The sequence below is a fragment of the Eumetopias jubatus genome, unplaced genomic scaffold (assembly GCF_037043125.1).
Source record: "Eumetopias jubatus isolate StellerSeaLion01/CBP00866 unplaced genomic scaffold, mEumJub1_p1.0 scaffold_11, whole genome shotgun sequence".
Taxonomy (NCBI): Eukaryota; Metazoa; Chordata; class Mammalia; order Carnivora; family Otariidae; genus Eumetopias; species Eumetopias jubatus.
This window is the reverse complement of record NW_028274817.1, coordinates 46,139,962-46,159,885: the sequence shown is the minus strand read 5'-3', so window position 1 is coordinate 46,159,885 and position 19,924 is coordinate 46,139,962. Positions and strand designations below refer to the sequence as shown.

The window sequence follows — 19,924 nt, the reverse complement described above, 5'->3', positions numbered from 1 at the left end:
ATGGCTGTAGTAATCATTTCCACTATGTATATGAATATCATATCATCATATACATCTGAAATATACACACTTTTTTTTAAGATTTTATTTATGGTCAGAGAGAGCATGAGCATACACAAGCAGGGGGAGCAGCAGGCAGTCCTAGGTTTATGACCTGAGCCGAAGGCAAACGCTTAACCTACTGAGCCACCCGGGCATCCCTACACACTTTTTATTTTAAAAATAAAAAAAGAGAGGTCTTCACCCTCAGGAAAAAAAAAGATGTGTATAAGATGTTTCTGAGAATGCTACTTGCAGGCAAAGTTAAGATCAGTGATATTTCAGGGCGCCTGGGTGGCTCAGATGGTTAAGCATCTGCCTTCGGCTCAGGTCATGATCCCAGAGACCTGGGGTCGAGTCCCGCATCGGGCTCCCTGCTCTGCGGGGAGCCTGCTTCTCCCTCTCCCTCTCCCTCTGTCTCTCTCTCCCTCTCTCTCTCTCTCTGACTCTCATGAATAAATAAATAAAACATTTAAAAAAATCAGTGATATTTCAGTGAATGGATGTGATCATCATGCTCTAATACATATAAAACAGTGTTTAAAGACACGTATAAGATGTTTCTAAGAATGCTACTTGCAGAAGTTGAGAACAGTATGATTATAGTGAATGGATGTGATCAGCACACTGTTAATGTATGTAAAACAGTGGTTAAAGACACATGGATCCAAGATGTTTTTGAGAATTCTATTTGCATGAGAAGTTAAGAACAGTGTTTTTTCAGTGAGTGGTTGTGATCATCACATTATAATGCAAGTGAGACAATGTTTACATGCCCCCAAAATTGATGAGATATACATTTAATTCTTGAAGCCTTAATAAGCAGAAATTGATATAGGGTGTATGCAAAGGTATTTGCAACATCACTTCTATTACCAGATGGGAGAATACCATGGGAGCCCAGAGAGTATGATGGAAAGATTGGACCAGTATAGAATATTACTGCTAGCTAATTCCAAGAACAGCTATTCCATTCTGCTGTCCTCCCCACTTTTTGGGAGGGATAGAGAATACAAATATATTAATTTATTTATTCTTAAATGAAGCAGCTCATGCAAGATGTCTGTCAATAGTTTTAAATAAGTCAGAATCTATTGTGCTATTAAAAAATAATAAAATAAAAAAAATCTTCGGGTGCCTGGGTGGCTCAGTCTGTTAAGCGTCCAACTCTTGGTTTTGGCTTAGGTCATGATCTCAGGATCTTGGGATTGAGCCCCCTGTCAGGCTCTGCGCTCAGCAGGGAATCAGCTTGAGGATTTCTCTCCCTTTCCCCCTGCCCCTGCCCTGCTCAGGCGCTCGTTCTCTCTCTCGCTCTCTCTCTCTTAAATAAATAAATAAATCTTTAAAAAAAAAAACTCTGAAATTTTCCTAAGACTTTTTTGAAGTATATTCACATACCATAGAATTCACTCTTTTATTTTTATTTATTTATTTTTAAAGATTTTACTTATTTGAGAGAGATAGAGCAAGCAAGAGAGAGTATGAGCAGGAGGGGGAGGGGCAGAGGGAGAGGAAGAAGGAGGCTCCCCACTGAGCAGGGAGCCCAACGTGGGGCTCGATCCCAGGACCCTGGGCTCATGACCTGAGGTGAAGGCAAATGCTTAATCGACTGAGCCACCCAGATGCCCCGAATTCACTCTTAAAGCATGCAATTCAGGATTTTTTTTTTAGCATATTCTATTCATATGATTTTAGCATATCACCATTCTCTAATATTTTCATCACCCCAAAAAGAAACCCTGTAGGCATCCTTCCTTTTAAAATAGAAATACAGAGCCAGAGAATTTGCTTTATAGTTACATTAGAACTTAAAGTTACATTTTTGTTTGAAACTATGTTTTGTAATGATGATAAGGGATATATCAAATTACTTTTTTATTGCCTTCAGTATAAAGTGAAATTTTTAGGACTAAGAGTGAATAATAGTAAAGGAACAATCAAGATTCTAAAATGTAGTTTAATTTGGAGTTTGTCTGCTTTCTAGGGAGTGCTATAAACACTCGGATATTGAAGTGTATGATTCCAACAACTCTAATATCAGAAGATTCTGTGGTTAAGGCGGTCTCCTGGCTTTGTGTTGGCAAGTGTTCTGGTAGCACCAAGGTAATCTTTTTAAACAGTTTGATGATAAGTCCTTCAGAACCACTTAAGGGCTGGCAAGGAAGAGCCACTTATGGAGTAATGGCAGTGGCCTTTTGTGCAAAGCCTGTAGTTTTGGAACAATATAGCTTGATGCAGGGACTTCGTTCAAGCAGAAATTTTTACTGAGAAATAAAATCTATTATCCTGCTTTGTGCTAGAAGCTTCTAAAACAGCCCTGAGTGGGGAATTAAGCTCTCTCCTGTGCCAGTTATATTTCTCTAAAGATAAGCATTTTGTCTCTCAATAGGTACTTTTTTATCGTTGGCTGGTTGCAATGTTTGACTTCATTGATCACAAGGATCAAATTAACTTGCTCTATGGCTTCTTTTTTGCTTCATTGCAAGATGACGCACTGGTAAGTAAAAATTGGACAATGTCATGCATCAGTCAAATGGTATGCTCTCTTGTATGTTGACAAACCAGGTGTGCTTCATAGAGCCACACGATGCTTTTTTCCTTATTTTAAAATACATCAAACGTATAGAAAAGTAGAAAGCATAACATAACAAACACCCTTGCACTTGTCTTTCATATTAACAAATACAACATTTTTACCATATTTGATTTATATCTTCTTTTAAGGAAATAAAAATGTTATAGATAGAATTGACTCCACATTGGAGTCTCTGCTAATTTAAAGCAGTGATTGCTGTCTTTTCCCTTTAAAACCACTTTGGCAGGGCCCTATGGGTCACTTATTCTACATTTTCTTTTTTTTTTTAAAGATTTTATTTCTTTATTTGAGAGAGAGAGAATGAGAGATAGCATGAGAGGGAAGAGGGTCAGAGGGAGAAGCAGACTCCCCGCTGAGCAGGGAGCCTGATGTGGGACTCGATCCCGGGACTCCAGGATCATGACCTGAGCCGAAGGCAGTCACTTAACCAACTGAGCAACCCAGGCGCCCCTTATTCTACATTTTCTTGATTAACACTGCAAAAACTTCATCAGAACTAATGAGAAAGAGAGGATTGCTTTTGATGAGATGCCAATGGACTGATTTTGATTAAATAGCATAGTTATTCCCATTGAAAACATTAATAACTCTAAGAAATCAATCTACTGTCCACCTGGAAGACTTTCAAGGACCATCGGTAGTTCATAGTCCCTGTGAATCATTCATCTAAACCAAATTCCTCTTACCTTTGGAAAGGGAATTCATTCATTGATTTCATTTTTAAAAATTGATGTTTTCACTGTCTTTGTTACATTGTACTAGGCGCTGTAGAAGACTCAAAGTTTTGGGGTGGCTGGGTAGCTCAGTTGGTTAAGTGTCTGACTCTTGATCTCAGCTCAGGTCTTGATCTCAGGGTTGTGAGTTCAAGCCCCACGTTGGGCTCCACACCGGGTGTGGAGTGTATTAAAAAAAAAAAAGTTTAGCAGAGAGTTTCTGTATTCCAGGGATTTATTAATCCAGTTGGGGGATTAAGGAAAGCATGTAAAACAACTCAGGAGTTAAATTATCAAAGACAGTATATGATAATGTGAGGATAATTGTGATATTTCCAGGAAGGAAGAGAGCACTGTAAACCAGTGATTTAAAAAAGCATCATAAATAATTTGGGCATCAAGCTAAGCCTTGAAGGTAGAATAGGATTTGAGATTTGATAAAAGGAAATAATATTTCATATGACAGGAACATTTCATGCAGAGTTGTGAGCTGTGTAAATTTTGTTTCCAGAGACCTTAAATAGATCAGACTGACTTAATTACAGTTGTGTCAGGGAGTGGTGGAAGGTAAGTCTGAAAAAGTTGGATGAGGAAAGATTGTAGAGGTCTTTGAAGGTGATGCTAGGGAATTGAACTTTATTCTCTATCCAGGAGGCGGGAAATCACTGATAATTTTTGGGCAGAACATGTTGAAAGCGGAATTATAGGAAGTTGTGTTTAGTAATGCCAAGCAATATGAATAAGGAGAGAGGCTACTGTTGGGAAAACTAGTTAGGAGACTAACATGATAATCCAGGTATAACATGAAGTCCTAGACTAGCAATTCTCAAAAATTTGATCTGTGGGCCCCTTGAGGCTCCCTGATCCAGGAGTTCTGAGAGGTCAAAATTATTTTCATAGCAATATCAAGCTGTTACCTGGTATTTTCATTGAGTTGACATTTGCACTGATGGTGCTAAAGTAATGGTGACTAAAACTGCTTGTGCCTTAGCAAGAATCAGGGTAGTGGGGCCAAACTGTATTAATGGTCATTTTATTCTTCACTATAGTAAAAAAAAAAAAAAAAATGCTAGTTTCTCTCAATGTCCCAAATGAAGCAGCAAAAATTAATTCATTAATTTTATTAAATTTCAGCGTTTGAGACATGTCTTTAATATTCTGTGTGATGAAATGGGAAGTACAAATAAATCCCTTCTGTGTACTAAACTGCAATTGTCCTCAGGAAAAGCACTTGAGACATTGAGTTGTGAGCTAAACTAGCTGCTTTCTTCATGGAATACCATTTTTACTTGAAAGAATGACTGACATATAAACTATGGTTATTCAGAATGGGTATTTGGCAGATGTTTTTTCAAGAACGAAAAGCCAGCCTGTCATTTCAAAGAAAACAACTCACAGTATTTGTTGCCAATGATAGGATTTGAGCTTTCCAGTGAAAATTATGAGTTTGGAAAATTTGTATCTACCACTGTGAACTTGACAGCTTCCCAATACTTAAACTTTTCTGATGAGATTGGTAACAGTATTAATGAATGTGATTTTTAGATACTATATAATGAAATGTGTCAATATTTGGAAGGTTGGTATAACTCAGTGAACCAGTATTTTCCAGATGACCAGGTATGATGTTGTAAAATTATGCATGGGTAAAAGATCCATTCAAAATGCAAGATATATCAATGAATTTTATGTTTATATGTGTGTATTTAACATTTTTTCAATAGACTTTAATTTTATATAGCAATGAATTGTAATGGAACAGTACAAAGAGAGTTCATTGCTAAGGTTTCAGATTCCACATTGCAGCTAACTCTTAAGAGACTACCATTTATCAAGACTAATATACAGGGCGCCTGGGTGGCTCAGTTGGTTAAGCGACTGCCTTCGGCACAGGTCATGATCCTGCAGTCCCAGGATCGAGTCCTGCATCGACTCCCTGCTCAGCAGGGAGTCTGTTTCTCCCTCTGACCCTCCCCCCTCTCATGTGCTCTCTCTCTCATTCTTTCTCTCAAATAAATAAATAAAATCTTTAAAAAAAAAGAGAAATATACAGTTTTCTGAAAAGGCTACTAAAATAGTGCTTTCTTTTCCAACTACACATATCTATGTGAGGCTGGATTTTCTTCATGTACTTCAATTTAGAACATAACAGGTTTAGTGCTGAAGCAGAGAATCCAGCTGTATTCTATTAAGTCAAAAACATTAGAATTTAGAAATGTAAAATTATGTCACTAGTCTTTTTTTTTGGAAAATATAGTTTTCCATAAAATCTGTCATTTATGTTAGCATGTAATGGGTTTATTATTTTTTAATGTATTTTTTTTTAAGATTTTATTTATTTGAGAGAGAGAGAGAGAGAATGAGAGACAGAGAGTATGAGAGGGAGGAGAGTCGGAGGGAGAAGCAGACTCCCTGCTGAGCGGGGAGCCCGATGCGGGACTCGATCCCGGGACTCCAGGATCATGACCTGAGCCGAAGGCAGTCGCTTAACCAACTGAGCCACCCAGGCGCCCTTATTTTTTAATGTATTAATAAACATTTTTAAGTTTCTCCGTTTTTATTTCTAATATGGTGAATATCAATAGATATAATCCAGATAAACAAAAGCTCTGTGGGATCCTCTAATTTTAAGAATGTAAAGAGTCCTGATACCAAAAAGTTTGAGAATTACTGTCTTAGTCTAAGGAGGTGGCAGTGGGAATGAAAAATTGAAAGGGGAAATTATAAAGGAAGAATTGACAGGATCTGATTCCTAAACTGGATTAAGGGAAGGGTCAGGAGATAAAGATCTGAGGTTTTTAAGTCAGCATGGCTCAGAATGATGGTATCTTTGACCATAAAAGGAAGTTTGTGAGAAGAAGGTAGTTTTGGAAGGCATATAATATATTTGAATTTAGATGTACAAAGCTCACAAGCCATGCTGTAGAAGTTCACTTAATGAACATTTATTAACTATATACTATGCCAGACATTGAATTTAGTATTGGGAATACAAATATGAATAAGACATAATAGTTAATTTATGTGAGGCCTATATGCCAGGTACTAGGTGCTTTATATACACAGTTATTCTGTCAACTTTAAGATGCCATCCTGGTAAGATGCATCTTTATCTTATGAACCCTACAAAATAATACTGTCATTAAAACTGTCAGATGACATAATTATAAGATTATTCCTGTTTTCAGAGATGTTAAAATGTAAAAAAAATGTTAGACTATGTAAAGTATTTTTTTTTTCTGGTCCTGGGGTTCTGAAAGTTCTTTGTATTCTGACATCAGTATTCCTTATAAAATATTTATTGAGGTTCTCCTGGCTGGCTCAGTCAGTAGAACATGAGACTCTTGATCTTGGGGTCATGGGTTCAAGCCCCATGTTAGGGGCTTGAAATCAGTAGAGCTTACTTTTTAAAAAATATTTATTGAGCACCTATTTTCTGTACTTGTGCTGTCCATTTGGTAGCCATTAATCTCATGTGACTAGTGAACAATGGAAATGTGGCTGGGCCAAACTGGAATGTGCTGTAAGTATAAAGTACACACCTGATAAAATGTAGTTTTAACCCATTTAAACCTCTTGACAACCTTAGGAAGTATATACTTCTATCTCTATTTTATTTTATTTTATTTTTTAAAGATTTTATTTATTTATTTGACAGAGAGAAAGAGAGCACAGACAAGGGGAACGGCAGGCAGAGGGAGAGGGGAGCCAGGCTCTCTGCTCAGCAGGGAACCCAATGTGGTGCCTGATCCCAGGACCCTGGGATCATGACCTGAGCGAAGGCAGACCCTTAAACGACTGAGCCACCCAGGCGCCCCATTTTTATCCCTATTTTAGAGACGAGGAGTCTCGAGGCACAGAGAAGTCAAATAATTACCCAGGGTCCCATGACTGGAACCAGGATTTACAGTAAATTATATCATTCCCATTTTAGAGAGGAGACAACTGAGGCATGAAAAAGTTAAGTAACTTTGCTGAGGTAAGCTACCTAGTAAGAGACTTAACCTGGAAGATCTTTAAATGTAGTAAGGGAGAAGATAAGTATAGTGTGATAAATCCTATGATATTATACACAGGGTTCTGTGAGAGTACAGAGGAGAGGTAGCAAAATAAGACTAGGAATCAGAGTTAAAACTACAGGAATCTGCTTTCTATAGGAAGAGAGATACCTCTCCTGACAAGCAAAAAGGATGTGTGTTGATGGATAAAATATTATATTTGAGGAGACAGTATAAATTTTGAAATAGCTCCTGATGGAAATGGGAATAGGAAGTGATTAAAGACAGAAGTTTTGAAGGCCCAGATGGGGTTAGAGAGCATGGATATGTGATGTTACTAATATGCAAGGACAGGCAGTTTCTCCGGGGTTGGACAAGGATGCATGAGAGTGATTGAGCTGTTGGACCAGGGAGTTGAGACAGAAAAGGGAAGAAGGTGAAGACAGAAGAGGGCAGATTGGGAACATACACACAGCTGAAGTTTGGGATGCCTTGGTGATAGTCAAGATAGGTAGTGGGATTAAAAGCTGGACTAATAGGAAATTGTAGCATTCGAGTTTAAGATTTCAGGAGGAGATGGTTCAATGTGATGACAAGATTCAGAGTGACCATGGGGTGAGAGTTGTTAAACTTTGAGTGAGAGAATGAAGGTTATTGGAATTGAAATTTTCCTGTTTCCTTACAGGAAAATTTGTTGTTGTTGTTGCTGCCCACCTATCGGTTACTGAATGAAAATGTTGAAAATCTCCCACTGTGAAGGCAAATTTGTCAGTTTTTCTTGAAAGCTCTGTCAATTTTTGCTTTATATATTTTGAATCTGTTATTAGGTATATATACAATTATAGTTTCCTTATTGTTCTGATGAATCAAACCTGTTATGGAGTAAACTCTGTTAGAAATGCTTTTTGTTTTAGTCTATTTTGTATGAGATTGACATTGCTACTCTGGCTTTATTTTGGCTGGAGTTGCTTGGTATATTTCCATCTTTTGGGGTTTTATTTAATCTTTTTTTGTCCTCATGTCTTAGATGTCTTTTTTATTTTTTATTTTATTTTTTTAAAGATTTTATTTATTTGACAGAGAGAGATAGCGACAGAGGGAAGACAAGCAGGAGGAGTGGGAGAGGGAGAAGCAATCTTCCTGCAGAGCAGGGAGTCCGATGCAGGGCTCGATCCCAGGACCCTGGGACCATGACCTGAGCCGAAGGCAGACACTTAACGACTGAGCCACCCAGGCGCCCCTAGATGTCTCTTTTAAATACATATAACTAGATTTTATTTTTAAATCCTGTTTGAGGATTTTCTTTAACCTGGAAAATTAGTTTATTTACCTATGTAGTGATTATTGATATAATAGGAATAAATTCAAATACCTTATTTTGAGCTTTCTAAATGATCTGCTTTTTTCCTTCTTTCTCTCTTATTTTGGATTGATTGTGGTTTTCCCCCTATTCTAGTTTAGAAGTTAGTTATACATTCTGTGTATGTTCTTTTAGGTGTTTTTGTGCCTATTTTAACACGCATACTTAATGTAAAAATGTACAATGTCACTCTTCTTACTATTTTTCTTTTGGCAGATATAGTTATTTTTCATAGAATATATCATTTATGCTAGCATGTAATGGGTATATTTTTTTTAAATGAATTAACAAACATTTACATTTTTCTCAGTTTTGATTTCTACTATGGTTTTTCTTAGAGCCTAAAGGTAACCAGTATCTTTACCTTCATCTTAAACGAGGCAAGGACCTTAGAATGCTTTGGCTCTGGTCACAGCCCTTGCAGATGATATGCTATTGTCTGGTTTTAGTTCTAGCTTGTTCTTCTCCATCTGTCTCCACATACATGTGAAGTAAGCATCATTATTATCTTCACAGTTGATGTTTGTTTTGATTTGCCCACATATTTACCAATGTCTTTGCTCACCATTTATTTTTGCATCTCAGACCTTCAATCTGAGATCATTTTCCTGTGTAGAAATATATACTTTCGAATATTCTTTCAGTGAGAATCTTTTGATAGTAAATTGTCTTTGTCTGAAAATGTCTTTACAATGCCCTTGTTCTTGAAAGTTGGTTTTGCTGTGTGTAGAACTCTAGGGTAACAATTAAATTCTCTCAGGACATTGACAGTATTATTCCACTGGCTCCTTTCCGTTGTTTTTGGGTCAGTCTAATTGTAATCTGTCATTTCTTCTTTTCTCTCTGGATACTTTTTAAGAACAACTTCATTGAAATATAATTCACATATGATACAATCCACCCACTCAAGGTATACAAACATGAAAACATGGTTTTCAGTATGTTCACAGATAACGTGCAACCATGAGAATAGTCCATTTTAGGATATTTTCATCACCTCAAAAACCCCATACCCTTTATCATTCCTCCATCTCCCTATTCAGGGGTTCTTAAAAACTCCTAATGTGTTTTCTGTCTTTAAAGATTTGCCTATTTTTAATCTATTTTCTGTCTCAGATTTGCCTATCCTGGACATTTCATATAAATGAAATCATATGTGGTCTTTTATGACTGGGTTCTTTTACTTAGCATAATGTTTTTCAAGGTTCATCCATGTTGTAGCACATATCAGTGCTTCATTTTTTAACCTGTTACAGTTTTTCATAACTTAAAATTTACCACTTTAAGTGTGTAATTTGTTGGCATTCACTGCATCACAACTGTTTCCAAAATTTTTTCATTACCCTAAACAGAAACTCTACTCATTAAGCAGCAACTAGACATTCCTCCTCCCTCCAGCCCCTGGTAACTGCCTATCTACTTTCTGTCTCTGTGAATTTGCTTATTCTAGGTACCTCATATAAGCAGAATCATATAATTTTTGTGTCTGGCTTCTTTCACTTTGCATAATGTCTTCAAGTTTCATCCAACTTATAGCATGTTTCAAATTTTCATTCATTTTTATGACCGAATAATATTCCATTGTATGTATATACCACATTTTGTTTATCTGTTCACTAGCTGGTGGACTCTTGGGTTGTTTCCACCTTTTGGCTAACATGAATAATGCTGCAGTAAATGTCAGCATTCAAGTAACTGTCCAAGTCCTGCTTTCAGTTCTTTGGATATATACCTAGGAGTGGAGTTGCTGTATTATATGTTAATTCTGTGTTTAGAACTTTGAGGAATCACCAAACTGTTTTCCACAGTTTGGACCATTTTACAATCCCATTAGCAGTGTATGAGGGTTCCAATTTCATCCCATCCTCATGAACACATGGTTTTGGTTTGCATATCTCTAATGATTAGTGACGTTGAACGTCTTCTCATGTGCTTATTGGCCATTTATATATCTTTTTTGGAGAAATGTCTATTCAGATCCTTTGCCTATTTTTCTAATTGGGTTGTCTTTTTATTATTGGGTTTTAAGTGTTCTTTCTGTATTTTAGGTACAAGTCCCTTATCAGATATATGGTTTTTCTGGGAAGTACAACTAAGCTGGAACCACTCTAAATTCTTCACTTCAGGTTTTCCAGGTCATACCACTAGTGTTAAGTTCAAACTGCAGGCCTATATAGGACTGGTTTGTGGTTGCATATTCTTTGGAGAGGCTTTATTTTCCTTTCACCCAAACCCAAGGCCAAGACAGGCAAGTTTACTTGCTGTCCTCTTCAGCACAGTGGGGTGTGTTTTTATTTCACACCCGTACACTTAGGGTGTAGCTCTTGAAGTTCCCAGTTTTTTAAAGATTTTATTTATTTGAGAGAGAGAAATGGCAAGAGAGAGCACAAGTGTGTGGGGGGGGCAGAGGGAGAGGGAGAAACAGGCTCCCCACTGCATAGGGAGCCCAACGCGGGGCTCGATCCCAGGACCCTGGGATCATGCCCCGAGCTGAAGGCAGTCACTTAACCAACTGGGCCACCCAGGCGCCACTGTTCCCAGGGTGGGCCCTAAGCTTTACCATCTGCTACCCCGCTCCTACCTCCTTTTGTAGCTATTAAAGCTCTAAGTTCAAGATTTTTAAGGTTTGGCAGAAATCTTGGGGAGAGAGCTTGTTCAGTATTCAGTGTTTCCTCTTAAACTTTGTGTTTGGGAACTGCAGTTTCTTTGCTTTCATGCCAGCTCAGAAATGTGCTTAAACAGCTAGATACAAGCAGGCAGGGTTATTCAGGGTATCTAATATACAGTATTTCTATAAATGGTAATCAGGTCATTAGAACTGAGAAGGTCAATAAGCTCTAAGGCCAAGGTGATTTGTTGATAAAGACATTAAAATCTTCTGGCATGTTATTGGGATTAGGGTTAGAGTGGAAGACTGGACCTGATGTCTAAGTCCTCTGCTCTGTGAGCTTTTGGAAGTTACTAAGAGGTTAGCAGTGAATAGATAGGGTATAGGTAAGTTGGAGGAAATGAGGTTGGGTGGACTAAGTGTCAAGGAAGTCTCTCATACAAGAATGAAAGAATAGTCCCTTGAAGTAGCAAGAGAAAGTAAGAATGCTCATCCCTCCTGCTTACCCTGTGGTACACAGGAGTGGGTGAATGATGAGTCGTATGTGATTGACTCCTCCTTACCTTTGACATTTCTTTTAACCTCATGTTTTTTTCAGATTATTTATTTATTTATTTATTTATTTATTTATTTATTTATAAGATTTTAGTTATTCATTTGAGAGAGAGAGCACAAGCAGGAGGAAAGGCAGAGGGAGAGGGAGAAGCAGACTCCCTGCTGAGTAGGGAGCCCGATGTGGTAGTGTGAACCCAGGACCCCAGGATCATGACTTGAGCCGAAGGCAGATGCTTAACTGACTGAGCCACCCAGATGCCCCCATACTGTTTTTATTCATAAACTAACCAAATTGCAAAACAAATGAATTTTATGTTTAAGCATACTTTGTAGTGAGAAATACTAAAGCGTGCTTCCCCTTTTCTTATAATAGCTTAATAGACTGAGACTGAGTTCTTCTAGGCAGGGACTGAGCCTTTATAACCCAAGAATTTAGTAACACTATTCATGGCACATAGAATATAAACTTCATAGGAGCAGGCCTTTTTGTCTGTTTTAGTCACTGCGCAATAATTTTTGTTTCATGAGTGAATGAACAGAAGATACTCATAAATGTCAAATCAGTTGCAGTGTACTTGAATAGTTTTCATGATGTTGATGAGTTTCTTGCTCAGCTTGGCAAGCAGGAAGGAGACCTACTTTTTTTTTCTTTTCCCTTTTTCTGTCTCTTAAAAATATTTATTGAAGTATGATATATGTAGAGAAAATAACTTGTATCATAAGTGATCGGCTCATTTAATTTTCATAAACGGAATACATTTGTGTAAATATCACCCTGATCAAGAAATAGGGAACGTGACTTTTAAAAGTGTTACTTCTTAAAACTTTTTTTTTTAAAGATTTTTATTTATTTATTTGACAGAGAGACACAGAGGGAGAGGGAACACAAGCAGGGGGAGCAGGAGTGGGAGAGGGAGAAGCAGGCTTCCCGTGGAGCAGGGAGCCCAATGCAGGGCTCAATCCCATGACTCTGGGATCATGACCCGAGCCGAAGGCAGACTCTTAACGACTGAGCCACCCAGGCACCCCAAAGTGTTACTTCTGAAAGTCATTTTCATATAATTTGGTGGGAGCCTGACTCTTTAGTGACTCAGAGGCCGTGGTTACTATTTGTCAGAAAGGCAATTGTAAAGTTTTAGATGTATATGATGTGATTAAAAGAGGATGTCAGACTTATTATAATGCTGGAACCTAGAGCAAGTGATTGTGTGACACTCATTTCGTACCCAGAATGACAAATTGTGTTGCTAATGGTTTATATCCTAGAGATATGAGGTTGTGAGTTTTTTATTGAAAGTTACTGTATTTTGTGGAGGATATATCAGACTTGGTCATAGTATTATGTTCTCTTAAAAAAAATCCTGCTTTTTACAAGTTATGTCCAGAATCTGAACCCATTTCTAAGTAGAGGATAGGCAGTATAGAATGCTGTACTTCAGACTTTAAATGATACAAATGTGTTTAAAGAAAGTCTTTGCTTTCATTGTATTCTCTAGTTCCATTACGTAATTTACTTTTTTGATTTCCTAACATCTAAAGCAGGTGTTGGCAAATTTTTCCTTAATGTGCCATGTAGTAAATATTCAGGTGTAAGGGCCATACTGTCTCTCACAACTACTTACTCCGCTGGTGTAGTGTGAAAGGAGCTATAGACGATACATAAACAACTGTGGCAGTATTCCAATAAAACTATATCTATAATAACCAGTGGTGGGCTGGATTTGACCCGCGGGTTGTTGTTTACTCATCCCTGCGATAGATTATGTCCTTATCTGATAAACAGATGTTCTTAATTTAATGATCTCCCATTTATGGAGGCTTTTTCTTTTATGTTTTATTTTGTGGCTATCATTTTATTTTCTTTTCTGGAAGAGAAAAACTGCCACCCTCTGGTCATAAAGATTTTCTCCTATGTTTTCTTCTAGAACAGGTAGTGGTAAACTTTTCCTGTAAAGGGCCAGATAGTAAATATTTTTGGCTTTGTGGGTCATAGAGTCTCTCTCAAAACTACTCAGCTCTGCTGTTACAACAGTGAGAAAGCAGCTATAGATAATTCATAAATGAATGTGTGTGGCTATGTTCTAGTAAAACTTGATTTACTAAAACATGTGAACTGTAGTTTGCTGACCCCTGGTCTAGAATAAAACCTCAAGAAGTGGACCCTCAAAATGAAATGGTACAAAGGAACCAGTCATTCAGCAACTGAAGTAACAGATTTATTGCATGTATGTTATTTGCCAAACAGAACTAAATGGTTAATTAAGTTATGGTATAGCCACTCCTTGGAATGTTAACATTATTGAAAATGATCATTTGAAGACCAAACAACATGGGAAAATGCTTTTTTAAAAGATTTTATTTATCTGACACAGAGAGAGAACAAACAGGGAGGAGGAACAGAGGGAGAGGGAGAAGCAGACTCCCCGCTGAGCAGGGAGGCTGACACAGGGCACGATCCCAGGACCCTGGGATCATGACCTGAGCCGAAGGCAGACATTTAACCAACTGAGCCACCCAGGTGCCCCAGGAAAATGCTTTTGAGTGGGGAATCAAGATAAAAGTTTTAAGTTTGTATCTTAATAAATATGGACTACTGGAAGGAATACATGAACTTTTGTTAGGAGGATCTTTTTCTGTTTTTCAAATTGTCTGCAGTGTTTCTATATTCCAAAAGTAGCTTAAAAATGGTATAATGAGGTACCAATTAACACTATTGGCTTTTACCACTACGTTGTAATATGAAAAAGGGAAGCTTTTAGAATTATTGTTCAACAAAATCCTGAAGCCTTTTTACTTAATCAGATTGACATTTGAGGAAAATGTGTTGCCACTCTGTTCAAGATATATTGTCATTTCTCTTTTTAAATTCTTTGTATTTTAACAGTGCCCTTATGTCTGCCATTTGTTGTATTTACTTACCAGAAAAGAGAATGGTGAGTATTTTCATTCCAGTTGTTTTACATTTACTCTGTGGAATTAGCATTTGTATTGGCCTTTATAAAGTTAACTAGTAGCATAGTTATATGCCAAGATTTTGTGAGAATTGTTTTTTAGTACTTTTATCTTAGAGCATCTGCTTACTGGTTTAACTGAACAGAGTGTTTATATTTTTGATGTGTTGTAAGAAGATGCTGTATGAGCCACATGGTTTATTTTTATTCTGAACCCCCACGCATTGTACTTTTCTTTACCTTTTCTAGTTAAACCATTTCGTGTGAGAAAACTGCTTGATCTTCAGGCCAAAATGGTGAGTACCAAAAAGCCCTAAAATTGGCCAGTGTACTCTGTGTGTTAGTAGGCTTTGGGGATATAAAATTGAATGAGTCATGATCTTCAAGGAACTTACTGTCTGAGGAGCTTAGTCAACAGAATAAAAATTCAGAGTAGGACTGGAGTGGAGTCAAGGAGGAGTGGTGATGCTGGAGAGAAATTTTAAGGGATTAATATGATTTAACTAGGCCAAGGAGGAAGAGAAAGGCAGAGGGAACAACATAAGCAAAAACACGTAGATGGCAAACAACAAAACTGTTTAGGGAACTGGGTTGCTACGGCTGGAAAACAAGTGTCAGGGAGTAGTCAAAAACTACTCTATTAAAGTAAAATGTCTGGTTTATTTGTTTGGTTATGTTTTTGTGGATGTGATCTAGGAAAGCATTCCTCTCTGGACACATAAACTTCAGTATATTCCCTGACCATTATCTCTTGTCCTTATAGCTCTCTTGCATTGTTATTTCCACTACACTTGTCAGGTAACAGAAGTCTGTGAAGCTTTGGGTATGAAACAGTAGGAAGTTGTAGTGTCTATCCTAACTGCTGGAGCCTGCATAACCTACCTGAAGGCATTCACATTTAATGAAAAACACAAACACATGTGCATATTCATTCTCCAGTGCACATAACATGCTTTGTGAACAGCAAAGCATTTCAGGAGAATACCAAAAATTCTTAGCATAACTAAGATCTTATCGATTTGTATTAACTGAAACAACAGCATATGTTCAAGTTTAGAAAATGATTTAGTACACGATTGTGTAAAAATTTTAAACCCAGACATTAAATGTATGGCTTCATTAATAACATTTTATATAGTACATTATTAAATTATTCCATCATCAATGCCCATTTATAAAGATGCATTTTTTTTTAAAGATTTATTGTTCATTAGAGAGAGCAAGAGCATGAGCAAAGGGGAGGGTCAGAGGGAGCGGGAGAAGCAGACTCCCTGCTGAGCAGGAAGCCTGACGTGGGGCTCCATCCCAGGACCCTAGGATCATGACCTGAGCCGAAGGCAGACACTTAACCAACTGAGCCACCCAGGTGCCCCTATAAAGATGCATTTATAATTGTTTTGATTAGCTGAGTTTTGGTGAATTTGGTCAAGTCCAACAATATCAAACCAAGAAGGCATAACGTGCTCACATGTAACCCAACATGTATAGTGGTTACAGGCATAATCTGCAGGTTGGAGCAAATAAATTGAATATGTGAATTTGTGACACCTGCAAAGGCATGTACCCCCTCTATACCCATTCATACCCCATAATTCCCAATCCATGAAGGAAACAAAATACAGAAATTGTCTTTTTTGTGGCAAGCATGAATGGTGGGAAGTGGAGCAGGCATGTAGTTATCATACACACACCAGGTCCTGTTGCGACCAATCTTTGGAACATGGGTGGGAGTTAGGTCTCATCCTAAGGGTTGGTAAGGATGGTTTCTAGGATTCTCCAGGGGGGAGAATGAGCGGCATGAGCCTATGTGACTTGGGCTATGATTTTTTTTTTCTATTTCCAGCTTTTTCTCTGCTTCCTCAGAATTCCTTTCTTTAGTTAGTATGGTCTTTCATGGTAGAGGCCTTTCTCAAATGCCTGGCAAACCTTGTTTGTCCATATTTAATAGTAAAGAACTAAAATGGTGATTGGAAACTTTTGTATGTGAGCAGGACTTGTTAATTGTTGGATCTTGATGTTTCGTTGGGGAGCCCCACAGATGGCTGTGTCACTTTTCCCAGAGAGGAATTTTCTTGTTTCCTGCCTAGGGGTTGTATTAGGCTTCTCTAGAGAAACAGAACCAATAGGATGCATGTATAGATGTACAGAAGGATATTTATTATAAGGAATTGGCTTGCATGATTATGAAGCTAGCAAGTCCATAATCTGCAGGGGGGGCCAGCAGGCTGGAGACCCTGGAGAGCTGATGTTTCAGTTTGAGTCCAAAGGTAGTCTGCTGTAGAACCAGAAAGAGCTGGTGTTACAGATGGTCTTGTAAGTAGACTTCTGGAGAATTCTTTCTTGCTTGGGGGAGGCTGGTCTTTTTGTTCTATAAGGGTCTTCAACTGATTGAATGAGGGCCACACAATTATGGAGGGCAGTCTACTCAAAGTCCGCTAATTTAAGTATTAATCTCATCTAAAACATTCTCACAGAAGCACTCAAAATAATGTTTGACTAAATATCTGGGCACTCTGGGGCCCAGCCAAGTTGACACATAAAATTAACTATCACAGGTTATAAACTTGGCTACTAGCACTCTGGGATGTAAGTGGTGGAAGGGGGTGAGGAAGGGTTCTGGTACCCTCCCTCAGCTGTGCCTGTTGTCTAAACTCAGTTTCATCTTCATAGAGTAAAACTTTGATGTTTGTTAGTGTGGTGAAGGAATTTGGGGCTCTAACTGCTTCTTACTTAGGTTTTCAACCACTCCTCCTGTTTTCTGCCCCTCTTGCACTTCTGCTATCTCCACTTTTCAGAGGTATCTGGTCCCTCAAATTCCTGAGCCTTTTTGAGAGTTCTCAAACCTGAATCTGCTGCTTTTGAGCCTTTTTCTGTTCTACTTTAGGTTTTGTTTTCTCTCTTTTGCTAAGTTGGTTACTCTTTGTCCATTTTCATTCTAGGTTCCAAAATCTTGTTGGGGTCTCTCATTTGCTGTTGTATCCGCTCTTGTTCTCTTTGAACTTGTGCTTTATGCCTTTTTCATTCCTTTAGTTTTCAGTGGGGCTTTGGGAGGACCCAGAGTTAAATCCATATGTTCAATATGCCATGTTTAACTGGAATTCTTTTTAAAAAAGAAGAGAGTGTCAACTTTTTAACAACCAAGATATGTTTAGTTAACTAGACGATAAGTTCTAAAGGTCTCTCCTCTACTAAATATACGCTCTATCAAAAAACATTCCAACTCAAAGCAAATACTGATACTAATTGACAATGAGTACAGAGATTGGAAGGTATTTCAGCATAGATAAACTGGATTATTTTGGTTTTGTTATAACAAATTTAATTTCAAGAAGCTGTTATAAAAATAGGAATGCTGTATTTCTAAGCCCCATTTTCTGCCTTCCTTATTTTGTACACTATTTGACTCAACAAAATTGTAATATAATAAAAACAGTTTGGTTATTTCCTTGTAATTCATTTTAGTGGTATGCTTTCTCTGGATAGCCAGATATATCTAACACAGGTAGCCAGCAGTAATGACTTTTGTCATGATAAAATTAATGTTTTTATTAAGACTTGTTTTAGTTCTGTCAAGCTGCTTGACTACGGCATACCAGTTGCTGGATTTCCTAGTGAATTTTCCAGGAATTATGATATTAAGGTTTTAGTATTTTCTTTACCCTGTTTTCTTGGCTTCCGACCTTTCTGTCTAAATCAAGAATGAATCAACTTTGAGTCCTGAGTATGCTACCAGTGAAAGTAAGCCATGCTAGCAGGTACGACTGGTAGACCTAAGGCATGGACAGAGAAGAAGAGAGAAAATATAAAGAAGTAAAGCAGGAGAAAAGGTCATAAAAGAGAAGTCCACAGGCTGGCGAGGGTAGTTTTGTGACCATTGATTTAAATGTCTGGTTATTTATTCTTTGATTTTCAGTAGCATCTTCCTATAGCCATATCACATAGTAAAATTAGGGTCTGAATATACACTTAATCTGTTTACTTTATCGTTACTTTTTTTCCTTATGCCATAGGATTGAAAATTGAAAGCTCTTATTTCATTTCAGGGAATGCAGCCTCATCTCCAGGCTTTGTTGTCACTGTATAAATTCTTTGCTCCTACTTTGATTTCTGTATCTTTGCCTGCAAGGAAGAAGGTAAGGGATTAAGGAGTGGAAAGTCATACTGAGATTGAAATATGTTATTTTGATTAAGTTAATTTGCAGATTTGAACTGAAATATTTACAGCATACTGATTTAAGATCTAGCATTCCAGCACTGTTTCTGGAAAGTTTTTTTTTAGGGATTGGCACTTTGTTTTGATTCTATTTGATGTATTTAATAGATTCTTGATCAGAAAAAAACCTAAATGGATTTGCATGGCTTCAAAATGTTTCATAATTAATATACTTTCAATTAATGAAGAGTTTGGGATTTTATATTGCTTTGGGTTATGGGTACCTACTCATGTACTTTAATCCAATTTTTTTAGATCTATTTTAAGAATTCAGAGAATCTGTGGAAGGCAGCTCTATTTGCTGTGAGGCAAAGGAATCAGGGACCCCCTCCTGAACCTCTAAAGTTGATGTTAGGTCCAACTCAGGTCCATCCTGTAAAAAGAGTAAGTATCTGAAACCCCAAATGATTTGTGCAGCTTTCTTAAATCCAAACAATAACCATTCAGATGTTTGAAAAGATTATAGATATTTAAATACATTTTAATTGCCCAGGATTCTATGCAAACCACATTCAGACTTCATCAATTGAACCACCTCAGCAATTGCTTTTACATTTAGTTTGTAGTCTGTTTAGTCTATTGACAGATTGTTTTATTGTCTTCCTTCTTTAGAAATGGAATTCTTGCTCAGTTATACCAGTGCTAAATTCTAGTAGCTGCAGTAAAGAATGCGGGAAAAAAGGGATGACTCTTTCTGATTATCTCAGTAGCAATGGATCATTTCCACTAGAACAGCTTAAAAGCTTCCCTCAACTCTTACAGAACATCCACTGCTTAGAGGTATGTGACTGGACCATGTGCTTATCTGCATTTTCCATTTGATCTTCATACCCTTTTATTTTTGTTATATATTTGCTTTCTGATGATTTCCTCGTTGCTATAACCTACTTT

General features: G+C 37.5%; 1 protein-coding gene across 1 annotated transcript in view; it reads left to right on the top strand.

Annotated features, from left to right (window-relative positions):
• CENPI (centromere protein I) overlaps positions 1–19,924 on the top strand; it is a 62,362-nt gene that overhangs the window by 4,353 nt on the left and 38,085 nt on the right. Inside the window, exons 4-10 of the mRNA XM_028095791.2 lie at positions 2,024–2,142; positions 2,429–2,536; positions 14,754–14,802; positions 15,070–15,116; positions 18,864–18,953; positions 19,289–19,417; positions 19,646–19,813. Of these exons, the coding sequence (XP_027951592.1) occupies positions 2,024–2,142; positions 2,429–2,536; positions 14,754–14,802; positions 15,070–15,116; positions 18,864–18,953; positions 19,289–19,417; positions 19,646–19,813 (710 nt within the window). The remainder of the gene's footprint in view (positions 1–2,023; positions 2,143–2,428; positions 2,537–14,753; positions 14,803–15,069; positions 15,117–18,863; positions 18,954–19,288; positions 19,418–19,645; positions 19,814–19,924) is intronic.